The 16,123-nt window shown below is 36.7% G+C and overlaps 1 protein-coding gene across 1 annotated transcript in view; it reads left to right on the forward strand.

Moving 5' to 3' along the window:
• The window catches only part of LOC150076571 (heat shock 70 kDa protein 14-like), a 231,739-nt gene that overhangs the window by 174,226 nt on the left and 41,390 nt on the right, over positions 1 to 16,123 (forward strand). The window contains exon 10 of the mRNA XM_090387461.1: positions 11,173 to 11,301. Within this exon, the coding sequence (XP_090243587.1) occupies positions 11,173 to 11,301 (129 nt within the window). The remainder of the gene's footprint in view (positions 1 to 11,172; positions 11,302 to 16,123) is intronic.

Raw genomic sequence — 16,123 nt, forward strand, 5'->3', positions numbered from 1 at the left:
AAGTGCATAAAGGACCTCTCACTTCGACTGTTTACTTAGAAGGGTTGTTTGTGAGAAAAAAATCAAGCGTATTAGCTGTATGATTAGGATTGTCTGGTATTCTTGTAGGTAAATGAACAATCTGTGCAAGGTCATTAGTAATTGCAAAAGCCTCAGCATCTCGACCAGCTGTGTCAGTGTCACTAGAAAATGGAAGCCAGCTGGAGTTGTGAACATTAAAATCACCAAGGAAAATTACCTCACTGTTAGGAAAGTTGGACTGGAGAAAGTCAAGTTGCAAAGAGAGGAAGTCAAAGAGCTCCAAGTGATTAGTGGAGTTGGGAGAACGGTAGAGACAACAGATGAATTTGACACAATGAGGCAGAGAGATTTTAAGCCAGAGAAGATCAAAGAGAGGAGATTCCAAATTGCCAAGTCTCTGACAGGGAATATCAGAACAGACATATGCACAAGTACCACCTTTGAGGCGAAAGGCATCATAATGTTATCTCTGTTTTTTCAATCCTGAAAAATGTCTCCAATACGATGATATTCTAGTATCAACAAAAGGGAAAACAGGCGGAAGGACCTATTAATGATAACCAGCTTTGGAGGATATTAGTACAGCAAAATATCACCCTGAGGTTACACTAAACTTGACCGTCCATTAAATTCAAAAGAAATACAGATTGTTGCTAAAATGTTAAGAAATAAAACACAAGAAATTATGATACTGGCCCTAAAAACTGTTGACTTCTCTATCCACCATTGGTTCCCTTATTCATTGGCATGTTGCTACCTGCAGCATATGAAAGTTATGGTAATGTAACTTTCATATTGCTAAGCCATGTCAGTATACCCAGAATGCTCATTGTGTGAGGTTCTCACACCACTTCTTTGCTGATTGTTATTTACTTAATATTTGTAACAAACTTAGTCTGCAAAGTCAAATGACAGCCGAGAGCCAAGAGATATATCGCCTAGAATGGTACGAGCAGTTGTAGCTGATAAATAAAAATACGTGGATTTTGCAAAATTAGAGCCTGACACAAATGTTTGGCAACCAGGGACAATATTTTACTGACAGTAGAGAGGTTATTATTAAATGAATTTCTGATCAGTAAGCTAAGAGAGTTAATGTAAATTCTCTTTTGATAAAGCAGAAGGCTGAAAGTATTTTCAACAGCCCCAAGTACACAAAGGAAACTGCAGGTAGATTTTTTTCTGATTAAGCGATGGTTTGATAAATTAAAATTGAGGGCAGGTGTGACCCTCCTGTGAGTGAGTCTTGTGACACCATTTTATCTATAAAATATATTTTAATCGATTGCATTAATTTTACCCATGCTCGCAGTATATGTTTTCCAGCTTTTACTCATCTGACCGGGCTCTTATATACTCAGTCATATGTTATCAGATAATGACCACATGTCAGATGTTTTTAAATATTTTTAGATTAAACCATGCACACCATCAAGCATCTCTCATATTGTGGAGTTATACTTCATAACTGGGTTGTCACTATTACACAACAGGGTACCTGCCCACCCACTGATGAGTAAGCCAACAAGCTTCAAAACAATGCCATCTACGTGGCAGATCTGCTGAGAATAAGTAACATTAGTCTTCTCCACTGGTGAAGCGTTACTTACTTATTCAAAGCAGTGCAATACCTCTGCCACTCGTTGTGAAGGTGGATCCACAGCATGAGATATAATTAAACAATGCATTCATACTATCTGGGTAGTAGAAATGATGTATGTGCAGTGCCCATGCATAAACAAATTCTTTTATCTACAAGTTATTAATTTTTACAAATATATATGAAAAGAAGGTATTCTGAATTATCTGAACAGACGTTCCAGGTGGAATGTGACCATACCTTGCCATTTTCAGTGTGCTGGTGCATAGGGACAACTTTCACCAGTTCACAGTGGTATACAGAAAACCTGTGTGTTTGTGTGCGCGTGCGCAGATCATTTTATAAACTGTGCTACATATCATGCTCTGGTGCAGAAAAATAGCACATCATGAGTTGGGGCCTGGTCACATTACAGCAGAAGATAGGACAGAGAACAGAAAGTGAACTAGGTGCGAGAGAGTTTACCTTCATGTATCTCAGATTGGATCCTTGATAAATATGAAATTTTAGCCAAACAAAGGGCTTGATGAGCAACCTGTCACTGCTGCTGGTGGTGCTTGCATCCCATTCTATCCTGGTATTACGGAATAAATAGCTATAATATTAAAAATGTGTGACATACAATATAGCCAGATGCCAGATAAACTGCAGGACATATATCCTCCAGTTTAAGTCCCCCCCCACTCCTTCCCCACACCACCACCAGCATATAAATGTTCAAGGATGAGTGATTTACATGATTAATTGTGCAAGATATAATGTGTAACTGTATTGGAGAGAAAAAGATGCCCCTTAATGTGATTTCCTGGGCAAGCCTTGAGGACTACCTGGGAAACCATGTAGGTACCGTATGCCACAGAAATTTTAATTCAGCCATTGCCAAACAAATGACAGAAAGAACACCAAATAGATCCCCATTTAGCATGTCAGATTTCATACCAGAACCATTAGCAGCATTGCTTGTCTTTTTCATACCTAACTGCTAAGTGAAGGAGACGGGCAGGGATAGAGTTATTAGATGAATCATTTGGTGTATGGTAATGATGGTATATGATATAATCTAATAACGTGTTTCAGCATTGTATCTGTCATCCACTTAGAGTTGGGAGAGGGCTAATGCCTCCTTTGTCTTATATTTATTACAATTATATTGTCACTTGTTGATGCTTGTAAAAGTTACCAGTGTGAATTTGTAACTGCCCCCACAAAACACACACACACACACACACACACACACACACACACACACACACACACACACACACACACACACACACTTTTTCTGGTAGCTGCTTCTTACAGGTATACTATTCTTTACTCTGGTGTATTTTGTATCCAGAAAGAGAAAAACTTAAAACTAAATATGTATTAGATATTATCATTCTGAATTTTACTATTCCTAAAGTTAGTATTTACTTTCAATCTGCGTTATTAATTATTTTTTTATTGGAAAAATATAGCAGAAAAAAATACCTTACTGTGCCATGCATGTTCAAAGCATGTCACATGCTTACTTCTGTGTTAATTTTGAATTAACACAGAAGTAAGCATGTGGTTTGTTTTCAGTTTCAATTTCTCTCTGTCACTATTATAAGATGTGCCAAAGCTATTAACTCTTCATATTATCCAATATAGTGTCTGCATGAAGAATAAAACTTTAAAGTGCATAATTTTACACTATTTCTTGCCTTCCCAATAAGTTAATGCTAAATCACCAATCACATTCTTTAAAACTGATTTTATTAATAAACAAAGTGAAGTTAAAAGTCCATTGAATCAGTGGAGATTCGCCGGGTAGCGCCAATCCTCAGCACTGGTTCATAATTACCTTTGCCCTTTCCAAAAAAAATGTAGTTGTGAAAAAAAAGTTAAAATAAAATAAAATACACCAGCTAATGGATTTGAATTTGGCACAGCTGCTAGATGATTAAGAAACTACTATTAAGAAAACATAATATTCATTGTCAAGTGCTTCCAGAGTGTCATTTCAGAACTTTATTTTATTTGTACATAATTAATATGATTTTATTTTGATATGTGGATTAACATATTAAAAGGAAATCTTGATTAGTTTGGTTGATAATTGGATAAATGTAGTATGTAATTAAAGTTATCGTTAAACTAATAAAATTGGTTAAACTGGTAATTTTAATAGGTGCTTATTTATCCAAAAAATAAGTTTAATGGTCACATTTATGACTTCCACAAAAGCAGTTACCACACTGTAATAAATATTCTTATATATTTTGAGTGCTGAATCTAATAGTGTTGTTGGGTTTTTTTTAGCATGATCAGCTGAAATTGAAGGATTTATGTACCAATACTGTAATAAGAGCTTGTAGTTCTTGTTGTGCTATGTTTGTGGTTATTATTATAGGACCATAAAACATAGCATCAATTGGTGGCACCAAGTTTCGCAAAGCATGTGAAGCCTGTTTTAGAATGCTTGTGGGTGATCAAGTTGTGAAAGCATCATTTCTGCTTTGTTAATTGTAGATCAACATTAGAGGTATAGTTTCTCAGTAATTGTAAGCTTGTTTTTTGCTATATCTCAGATAAGAAGAGAGCTCCACAAGTAATACAGTGATGACTTACTTTCATATGAGAGAAGTTGTTCATTGTATCCAGTACCATCATCCTCTGTTACTCTGGTGTCACACAATGAAAACCTGCTAATCCCCAATCCATTTTTTAGGAATGGCATATAGTAAACCCTCAGTTTTACAAACCTTGATTTAATCAACTTCAGATTTAGCATTAGTAGAGGCTAGGGCATACAATACCAAGATTCCAGTAATTTTTTTCTCTGATTTAAATCCCGGTATTATGCAAAAATACTGGTTTTTTCAGTACTAATTTAAAAAATAATTATCTATGATTTATTCACATAAAGGTTATAAAATCGACAACAATTAATCATTAATAGTGCTGAATTTGCAAATGAGGAATTGTTATACAACAGTACAAATGCAAAGGAAACCTGAAAACGTCATGAAACAAAGAGACAAAATCTTACAAATATATTTATCATTATATTTATCATTACGGAAATATTTCCATTAGTGGGAGTAGACCTGGTAGGGCAATTAAGGAATATGGTGAACAACGGTATGGCAGGTGCGGAAGAGTTAAAATTAAAAGCTTCTGAACAATAGTTTAATCCCTGTATTACATCTCTACTTGAGGATGCGACAAGCAACATTTATTGCATTTTGGGAAAGGGAGTCGGTATGGAGAAGTTCAAAAGGTATTGTGAACAGATGATCTAGAGGTAAAAGATGAAAGCGTTTTGTTGTGTGGGAAAAATATTCTGTTTTTCCCACCAAAGGAAGAATAGTGAGTTTAAAGAATAACATCGTGATTGGGTCAGGTTTAAATTAGATAGGGGAGATATGTAAATGTGTAATACACATAAGCTTGCATATAAAAAAGTAGTACAAGCGGCAATTCAATAAATAAATAAATGAGAAGGAAATAAGGTGCTCGCACCAAAAGAGCGGTTTGTGGTTGTTATTCAGAGGGGTTGCAGACTTCCGGTGGTAGTTCTGGGTTCAGTTTGGGTCCAGCTGTATAGTGAAGGGTTCAGCCAGGCATGTTCCTGTGCTAGACGTTAATCCGGAAGTTGAATAACAAGCCAGTCAGATAGTGCCCTGGCTTCTACTACTGCTGTGGTAATTTCCTTCAGTATTAACAGAGAACTGTTCTCGAAATAAGACAGTACTGGAAGAGCTATACAACAGAGATGCAGAGCTCAACTAAGAAGAGAGAGAGATCACCGCACTCCGTGGAAGGAACCCACACAAAGGAATCCCACCGTGAAAGAGAAGGAAAGTAAGTCCTCTGAACTGTGTTGTTTTGGAAATGGTACTTAGATAAAATGGGAGATTATTTTAGAGTAAGTTGAAGAAATATGAGAAATAAGGAAATGTTTAGTTTTGAGTTGGTTTATTGGTTGAAGTTGTAAATAAAATTGATATTGCTAAATTAAGAGAGATCACATATAATTGTTAGCATTAAGTTAGTGACTTATGGATTGCTGTTGTGAAGCTGTAGAGAGTTGAGATTGTTAATTAGAGAAATTTTATGGAAATGATAGCATGTATTAACAAATTAAATGATAAAAATGAATGGGTTAGATGTAAACCAGTGCTTCTCAAAGTGGGCGATATCCCCCCCCCCCGAGGGGTGATATCGCCCACTTTGGCGTTATATCCTCAACTGCCCTCAGGGTGATATCAATCCCCCTGAGGGCAGTTGAATTATCCATGGGGGTGTTAGGCATGAAAGGGGGCGACAGGAGGGCGATAGGCATGAAAGGAGGCCACAGGGGATGGATTGAGCACCATCAATGATTGGCCGTTACAAGGGTTTTATGGCTTATTTAAAAAATGCTGTGCCAAATATTATTACTGTTCATTGTATAATTCACCATCAGCATTTAGTTGCGATAAAACTTGGTGATCAACTGCACAATTCTCTACAAACTGTTATTACTGCTATAAACAAAATTAAAGCGCATTCTTTGAATGATCATATATTTCGAAAGCTTTGTGATCAAAACAGTGAAGATTTTGAACAATTGCTACTTCACTCCGAGGTTCGGTGGCTGTCAAAAGGCAACTGTCTCAACAGATTTTATGAACTCTTTGATACTGTTGTCCAGTTTTTTGAAGATAGGAACAACGACCTTAATAATGACCTCAAGAAAATGAAAACTGATATTGTTTACTTGCAGATTTATTTACTAGATTCAACTCAATGAACTTACATTTACAAGGACAAGACGTAACTCTTATTAAGGCGAAAACTCAAATTTCAGCATTTATTTCAAAATTAAAGTGTGTGCAACATAGGATGACGTATCAATTTCCAAATCTGTTGGAAATAGAGAAAAAAGCAAAAATAGCTGATGAAACTCGACTAACTTTTTCTAATCATCTAGAAATGTTGCACAGAGATATGCAGGAAAGGTTCGAAGATCTCCTAAATTTGAAAATTCCAGATTGGATTATAAATCCTTTTTTAAATAATGACGATGGTGAACGTTTTGTGGAAGAAGAATTGATTGAGTTACAAAATGAAGTTGAACTGAAGCCAGAATTTCAAAATTCATATCAGGAATTTTGGTTACAAAAGAAAATCCCTGACCATTATCATGCATTGTGGGGAATTGTAAAAAAATTACTTATTTCTTTTCCAACATCATATCTTGTTGAAACTGGTTTTAGTGCTGTATCTCAATTGCTGACGAAACAAAGAAATTGTCTGGATGTTGTTAAATGTGGCGATTTACGACTTCTACTTACAGATATTAAACCTAATATTGATAAGCTAATAAATCTCCACCAAGCTCATTCATCGCATTAAATATTAAAATATAATTAACTATTTCCATTAATATCATGACATATTTATGTAATTAACTTTAATTTTTTTACGAAGAAGGGATAAAGTGCAGTAAATAGTTTTTTTTTTATAATTCACACACATACATGCAGCCGACCAGGCTAGCCGGGTGGGTGAAGTGCCTGCTTAGCAACCCAAAGGTCGCGGGTTCAAATCCCGCCTCGGGCATGGATCAGAGTAGTGCAGAAACCTTGGGAGGTGCATTATGGCCACAGAAGCGATGCACTAACAAAAAAAAAAAAAAAAAAAAAAAACACATACATGCAGGGCTGCATTTACATTTTTGGAGGCAAACAGACAAATATTCATTTCAGTTATTTAACTTCACTTTATATTGGTAGGCTAAAAAAAAAATCCCTGGTGAGGCCTTTTTTTTAGGGGGGCCCGGTGATCCAACCAAGGGGGGCAGTGATCTAAAAAAGTTTGAGAAGCACTGATGTAAATGAACACCAGTTATGTATTGTAAGTAGATTTGTATGGTAAATGACTTTTGTTTTATATTTGTGTCATTGCTCTTGAGAAATTGACAGCTCACATATAATATATATATACATACAATATATAATATATATACTCTTGTGGGGGAGAGGATATCCCTGAGCTCCTGGAAATTCTAATTTTTTAACGCAGTCGGGTAGCTTGTGGGGCTTAGTGCTTGAGGAGAGCTGCTGTACGAAAATCATAAAAATGGCCACTAGGGCAATATTAAGGTACAGGGAAATTAAAATTAATACCCCCACAACTTAGATGCCTACTGGGCTAGCCGGGTGGGTAAAGTGCCTGCCTGGCAACCCAAAGGTCGCAGGTTCGATTCCGGCCTCGGGCTTGGATCAAAGTACTGCAAAAACCTTGGGAGGTACATTATGGCCACAGAAACCTATGCGCCAACAACTACAAAAAAAACAACAACTTAGATTTGGTTTCCTCACCAAACTTAAAAGTCAGTCCCTTTCTTTCATTAATATGGGTGTAGTGCCATAAAAAGTCAAAAAGGAAATGACATTTTTTGAAGATGAGGGAATAGAGGGGGGGGGTTAAACTGCAACTCGTCTACGACTATCTCAGCACAGAATCCAAAAGGACATTTTCTGCCGCTAATTAAATATGTACAAAAATTAGATCCAGTTTAAACGATAACACTATTGAGTTTCCTAAGAGCTCACTTTATTTGGACAGGTAGTGTCGATACCTGTTTAATAATTTTTGCTAGAATATTTATTATTGTAATAAAAGTTTGATTTAAAATGTGAGTTCAAGTAATTACCGTTTTTCCCCATGTATAAGACGCACCTTAATTTTGGGGCCCGAAATTTGAAAAAAAATGTATTACATAAAGTTATTGAAGTTTTATTCATCATAAAATTCATACAACTCCTCATCACTGTCAAAACTCCCATCCATTAGCTTGTCCTCATCTGTGTCTAATGGCAAATCACTGTCTTCATATATTGCCTCGTCCTCAGTTCCATCTATGGCATTTGAAATGCCACACTTCTTAAATGACTTGACAATGATCTCAATCTTGATATTATCCCAGGATCTTTTCACCCAGGTACAAACTTCTCCTATAGTTGGTTTCTTCACTCTTCCTGCTTGTGTCAAATTGTCCCCAGAAGACTTCATCCATCGGTTCCATTCATCTCTCATGTCAGCATTGAAGGGTTTTTAATGCTGACATCAAGTGGTTGGAGCTGGGATGTCAAGGTATGACGGCAAGTTCTGTTTTTTGCTCTGCAGCAATCTTCTTTGTATTTTTTGTTGTGTGCCCTGAATAGGGCACACATAACAAAAAATACAAAAAATCCCTATTCATAACAGTATTATGAATAAGGACAGAGGTATGCATATGCATCCTCTGTTTGAAACTATCATCCTAAGTATGGATGAACGGTTTTGCTTGACACGTTCTCCAAGCTGTTTTCGCTTCCAGTTCAGACCATGTGCCAACTGAACTACGTGTATAAGTACCGTGAGCCTGTTATATAAGGATGTGCTGCAGGAAGTTTTGTTACTGCTGAGGAAGGAAGCCGATGCTTCCAAAAGCTCCAGATTTTTATCACTTTTAATCCAGTTTATTTTAGTGTATTTTATCGCAAGGATTTCATCATAGTTTTAATGTTTTTTACAATGTACATAATTTAATTTAATATAATAGCAGTTTTTATAAATATTTATTTTAATTTATTTGTAAATATTTTAGTTACAGTAACATACTTATATTTTCATGGTTGGTGTATGAGTCTATTTATTGCTAAAACATGGAGTCTAGGCACCTGCAAGGGGATCTGATTGAGGTGTATAAGGCCTTCAATGGTTTTAGCAAGCTGAATGCTGATGGAATTTTTCCTCTTGCCCAGACTTTCTTCTTACACACAATGCTTTGGATCTCAAATTTTTTTTTCTTTCTATTTTTTAGCTTAATTTGGCCTGTAGTGGTCTGTGAAAATTGCAGAGCCCCTTCATATAATGTTCAAATGTAATAAGACCTTTAAGCTTGAGTTACAAAGGGTTGTTTTTCCTGCTTTAATAACTGATTCTAAAGTGTTAAAGAGAAAGGCTTGAAAATGCTAAATAGTAGATGCCTGCCTCCCAATGATAGAGATGGTGATAGTAACTCAGCTCGCTGGTGGCGCCTCCGTAGCCAGGTGGGCAGGAGCAGTAGTGCGTAGCCCACACTTCTTGATTAGACCGGGGTTCGAGCCTGTGAGCCACCAAATATGGAGGATGTGGAAAGGTCAGGAAATGACCACCGCATATCCCCGGAGCAATATGGCCTTAGTTGCTAATGCTCCTAAAAAACAAATAACAACAGCTCGCTGGTAGAGGCAGACTTCCTATTTTACTTAGCTGAAGCTGAGCTGGTCCATCCTAAGTTTTATGCTTAATTATTTTAATTATCTGCAGCAACATTGCTTCTCTAATGTTTGAATTAATCTTCTGCATAATTCTGATGATTAACTATTTGGCTGTTTGCTTCTTTGGCCTTAGAAACAACTTTCAAATGACACAATTTGAAAGTTGGGCGATGAGGATCCCTGCTGTGGAGAATGTCATTGTATTATCATATCCTGGTGCATGGGCTCTATCATTGGGCAGGGCAGCTGAATTCTTGATGGGTCTCCCCTCCTTTAATCCTTTGAGGGCATCATTCCTATTCTTCAAGCCCTCATAAAAGCCCATCAGAATGATTAATTTTCTTACTACTTCATGTTCTTTGCAACAAACTTTTGCATATGTCAATTCTCTGGATACATCATGTGCACCCTTATTCTGGGTGCACTTGTGAGAAAGAGGAGACTGGAAACTCAAGTCACAGCAGCAAGCATCCTGGTGTGTTAAGGACACACTTACTATCATATTGTTAAATATTCATCTGCTTTCAGTTTCTCTATGGTGACTTCACCTGCAATGCATTATCATGTTTCCTAAGAAACTGGTTATAAAAAATGTGCATCTGAGGTTGTGCAGAAATTAAAGCTGTTAGAGAAGTTATACTTTGTTGTGTCTGTTTCCCACATCTTTAAGGAACCTTGTGTAATAATATTAAAAAAAAAAAAAAAAAAAAAAAAAAACTAACTGAGTTAGTTATGTAAAAAGCAAGGGGGTATGCTTGTAAGGAGTTTTTAAAAGGTTTGGGTTCTCAGCTCCAACTATAAAGTTTTTTTTTTTCCCCTCTCTCTCTCTCGCTCTTCCTTCCCCCCCATTCCCAGGCACCACTGCCTGGGAATGGGGGGGAAAGAAGAACAGAATAAAGTATCTTTTACCGTGTACATGTATCAACCTGCAAAGTCAGAAATACATAACTTTTTTTTTTTTTTTTTTTTTTAATTTTATTTCATTGTTTCCAATATTTGCATATACAGAGTAACTGTTTTAAATTTTCAGTTATATGGGGTATTATTTGATCTATTTCCCCTTCCATGCTTCTTAATCCATGTGAGAAGTTAACTTTGAACTCAGAGAAATTTAATCTTGTGAACTTTTTTATTTGATTGTACTGCTCCTTTTATAGATATGTTTAATTTCTTTTTGTTCCCCCCACTTCTTGAAATATGTCTTATTACTTTTAACTATGATTTAGAATAAGTTCACTTTACGTTTTATAATATTTACTTGATACAATGACAAACTCAATTTTCTGTTAGGTTGTCTTGACTGGGGGTTCAACAAAAATTCCCCGTTTGCAACAGCAGTTAAAAGACCTGCTACCTTTTGCAGAAATGTTGAATAGTTTACCTCCAGATGAGGTCATTGCCCTTGGTGCTGCAGAGGAAGTAAGTGCTTTATTAATGCATAAGTGTCATATAATTTGATGTCATATTGTAAATAGTAAGAATAAAAACTAAGATATATGCATAAATATGATATAAGGTTATACTGTGCAGTGCTTTAGTTGTAATATTTGACAGATATTGAATTGTGCAACAAAGTTGTTTGGGCAAGAAACAGGTTTAAAATAATATACCTTTGAAAATTTATTCTTAGTTCTAATTGGTATATTATACATCAAGAAAACTAATACTGAATTATTAGTTAATAAATAAAAACATTATGAACAAATAACATGTTTGTTAAGCAGTAATATATTTCAAATGTTTATTAAAACATTAACTGTCTCCTCCTTGTGAATTTCTACCTTATGCTGAAGAAGTTTGAGTACCCCGTTGGCCTCTAGTAGGTTTTCAAATAAAGTAACACCAATAAATTCATTGCAGTACCTTGCATTTATTGGCCCCAAGTGTCATTGGCACTTCCTTAGCCAGGTGGGCAGGGGCGACAGTGCGTAGCACACGCTTCTTGATGTAGACTGGGGTTCGAGCCAGTGACCACCAAATACGGAGGATGCGGAAAGGTCAGGGAATGACCACCACATATCCCCAGAGCAATATGGCCTTAGTTGCTAATGCTCCTAAAATAACCCAGGTGTCATCTAATTTTTGATGAAGTAATTTTTTTCTGGTGAAATAAGCATATTTTTTTTTTTTTTAACTGAAAAATCATTTTCCTTGTTTTTCTTTTTATTAACACACATTCAGGTAATCTATAGTGCTATAGTAAAGAAACCTGATTTACTATATCAGAAAGAAAGCAACCCTCTCTTCCCAGGTGTCAGAAGGTATTATTTGCTCCTACTTGGATCACAAATCTTCAAGAGGAAAAGGTTTTCCCCTCCAGGACGAATTTGAATGAATTGACTGTGAAGCCCAGAAATTCCCATGAATATAAGTGATCCAAGACGTGAGGAACTTAACTCTTTCATGGTTTCATCCCAAATAATTAGATAAAATGATAGAGGCAACTCTGTCTCTGCAAAGAGACTAAAAACCAACACAATATCTTTGCATGCCCCAAATGTACCTGATAATCCATGCAAATACAGGGAAAATAGCAAGCCAATTGTCACTCTTTTTCATCCAAAAGAACTTTGATAGTTTTGTTGGTCCACCAAAAAAGTGTTAGACTGAAATTAGGTGACTTTTTGGTAGAACATCCCATTCTAAACATTGTGAGAAGCTTTTGCAAAACCTTTGCAGAATGTCACTTTCTGAATGTAAAATTCAAAGGGAGCATTAAGGACAAGGAGTCAGCAATGCTAAGAGAATTAGTCAGAAAATAAGAATGATCACCCCGAATACTTACTTTCAAACACACCAAAGCCACTTAGTTCAGTAAAAGTAGGTATATAATAACAACATAAGGCCATGCAGCCCAAATCCTGTCTGCTGTTTTAATTGCCAGAAGTTCAGACATTCACAGACTGATGTAGAAGAAAATTGGTGTGCAAAATATGGGTCTCAGTTACATACCAGTTCTAATCACACAGCTTAAGTGACACATTGTGAAGAGAAATAATAGAAAATGTGACGGTTGGAAGAAAGAAAAAAGAATACAAAAGTATAAAGTAGAATACTGACTTTCTTATCAAGAAGGTAAAAATAAAAAGCCATAGTGATAAACACAGGAAACAAACCTAATGCTCAGGTTACCACAATTAAAATGATTCTGATAGCAAGACTTACTGACTCAAAATTTATCGGAACACAGACAGAAGTTGCAATCACTCCAAAAGAATGAATTTCAGAATGGGTGCCCATGAACTATTCAAATCCTCTTCTTCACAATTACGACAACAAAAAAAGTGAACAAAGGAAGGAAACGTAATGCAGAAACATAGGTGACTGAACAAATGGACATTAAGAAAAGAATCCCACAGAAGAATCTATCCTAGAAATTTTTGTGAAAACCCAATTTCCTAAAAAGAAAGATAAGAACAAGGCAGACAAAGTGAAAGCAGCCTCGTGAAAATATTCTGAGAGATCCTCAAAATTCAAATAGCATGTACAGTAATCCCATGTACAAGGCTTTCATAACAGATGGAATAACATGAGCCAGTAAGCTTAGTTAACAGACAAGTGACATTCTCACCTCTGGACACTGAGAAGCAATTACTGTCCATCTTGGAATAGGCTTCAACATTGTCATTACCTCAATATATTTACCTCCTAGTCAACGATTTATGCTGGCTGAAAGATTTAGAAGAATTAATTGTTCAACTACCACCTCCTTTTTCGGCGCCTCCGTAGCCAGGTGGGAAGAAGCAGCAGTGCATAACACACGCTTCTTGATTAGACCAGGGTTCGATCCCGTCACCACCAAATATGGAGGATGCGGAAAGGTCAGGGAATGACCACCGCATATTCCTGGAGCAATATAGCCTTAGTTGCTAATGCTCCTAAAAACCAAATAACAAACAAACAAAACAACAAACCTCCTTTTTGCATCTTAGGTGAACTAAGAGGACATCGCTCACTATAAAATGACCCCAAGGTAGATCATTTAGCGATAGAAAATAGATAAATAGAGCAATCTCAATGACTTAGCATTAGTTGAGGCATATGATGCAAGGAAGCAAGCTTATACAGCATCAGCAAAAAAAAAAAAACTTCCCATCTCACCCATCCAGTCACTCCAAATATTTGTCTAGTTCAGCCTTAAATTTATTTTAAGCTATCAACTTCCACAACAACAGATGGAAGTCTGTTCCAGCAATCAACAACCCGCTGGCTAATGGCAAACTTCCACACATCTATTCTACAGCTGTCTTTCCTATATATGCCCCCTCAGGTTCTTAATCTGAGCAAGCAGAATTATCCGTAAGCATTGATCCTGCTCAAACCATTCAAGGCCTTATACACCTCGCAGGTGCATAGTCGCCAGATGCACTTGCAGCAATTAAGCCTTTCTTCGTAAGCGCACCCCTTTGTTCCTCTCACTAATCTTGTTGCCCTTCTCTGTACTTGTTCTAGCAACTCTATATCCATTCTAAAATGAGGCCCTCCAGACCTGTATACAATACTCAACGTGTGGCCTGCCCATTTCCTTATACAAAGGGATAATCACCTCCTTGTCTCTGCTAGCAAAATTCCTATACAGTAATACCCCGACTTACGCTACCCCGACTTACACGAACTCGGAGTTACGCGGTTCTTGATTTTTTCGTTTGGCAACGCTGCCGCCCACTATCTTCAAGGTCGTTTTTCATATGTTATCGATATACGGTGCGACGGCGGAGAATGAGAGCGAAAGATGAACAAAATTTAACTTTGCTGCTTTTATGTTTTTTATATCAGTGAAGGGGAAACGCATTTCACCATAATAACGTAAAAACCAACACAATTCCAGCTATCGGTATAATCGCAAATGCAATTAGATCGAGTTTACTACCAGTTTATAACAGATTTCACTAGCAGAAACGCAACTGGATTTTTATTGTTTTATGGTAGTAACCCCTAGAAATGTGAGGTGTTAATAGCGTATCTCTGCCTTTATGGTGTTGTTTATTCAGTTGCTACATGCGCGAAACTTTGTTTATGCGTATCCAGTGCCTCCTCGTTTTGTAATTGTGCTTTATTCCCTAAAAATGAGTAAAATACTTAATCAAAAGGTGTGAAAAGGAAGCGTCCTGGTGAAGACTGCAGATTCAGAGAGAAAAAGAAAAGCAATTATCGATAAACAGAGGCGGACTGGGTCAAAAATTCTTACCTGGGAAAATTTATAGTGGCCTCATATGCTATTGGTTTATGGCCAAAATCACACAGGCCCACCTGGGTTTCCCCGGTAAGGCTTATGGCCAGTCCGCCTCTGTCGATAGAGAAAAAATATGAAATTGTGAAACGCTTTGAGCGAAATGAAAGACCATGTGTTATTGCACGTGCTACAGGCCTAAATGAAGCAACGGCGAAAAGAACATGACAATTGCAAACTTGACAGGTTGAAAATTGAAAAGGGCTTAAAATTTTTAGAAAACAGACTCCAACGAAGAACGCGTTATAGCTACAAAGCAAGGAATAAAAAAATTATTAGCTTGCTACGAAGAAATTCTGCGTGAAAAAAAGAACGCGCTGTGTCGTCAGACGAATTTGTTAGATTTTATGAAGCCATCGACATCGAAATAACTTTTTAACGTAAGTCATTTGTTTTTTTAATACATATTTTGTATTAATATGTATAAAGAACTGCAATTTTATTAATATTTTTCTTCTAAACTAGTGTTTTTGTTAGTCCTTGGTCCCAATTAAGCAAAATTTATATGTATTTATATGCAAAATTGTACCCCGACTTACGCGAATTCGACTTACGCGATTTTCGTCGGACCCGCCTATCGCGTAACTTCGGGGTATTATTGTATATCATTGACAAAACTCCATGATGTCCTCTGGCAGCCCATCTGCACTGCTCACAGAACTTCATATCTGCCTGCACAATTACCCCCAGATCTTTTCATTTTCCACCTCCCTGATTGTAGTACCACACAGTTGGTACATTTCTCTTGGGTTGCCAAGAGAAATATATCAACATATATGGGCTGCTGCCACCCATATGGAGTACTTTGCATTTTGTCGATGTCTGTGACTTCATAAATGAAGTCACAGACATCATGTCATACTTTCACATCATGTCAAAAAGCAGCTCTGCAATAGATGCATCAGTCTCTACTTCCACACTATTCCCGCTCATCCAATGGACAGTTCCAAAGATACTATTAAACAGTGGTCACTATACCATAATCATGACAGTTATAACAAAGGCTCCATG

The sequence above is a fragment of the Mastigoproctus giganteus genome, chromosome 13, assembly GCF_048544385.1.
Source record: "Mastigoproctus giganteus isolate SK-2022 chromosome 13, ASM4854438v1, whole genome shotgun sequence".
Lineage (NCBI taxonomy): Eukaryota > Metazoa > Arthropoda > Arachnida > Uropygi > Thelyphonidae > Mastigoproctus > Mastigoproctus giganteus.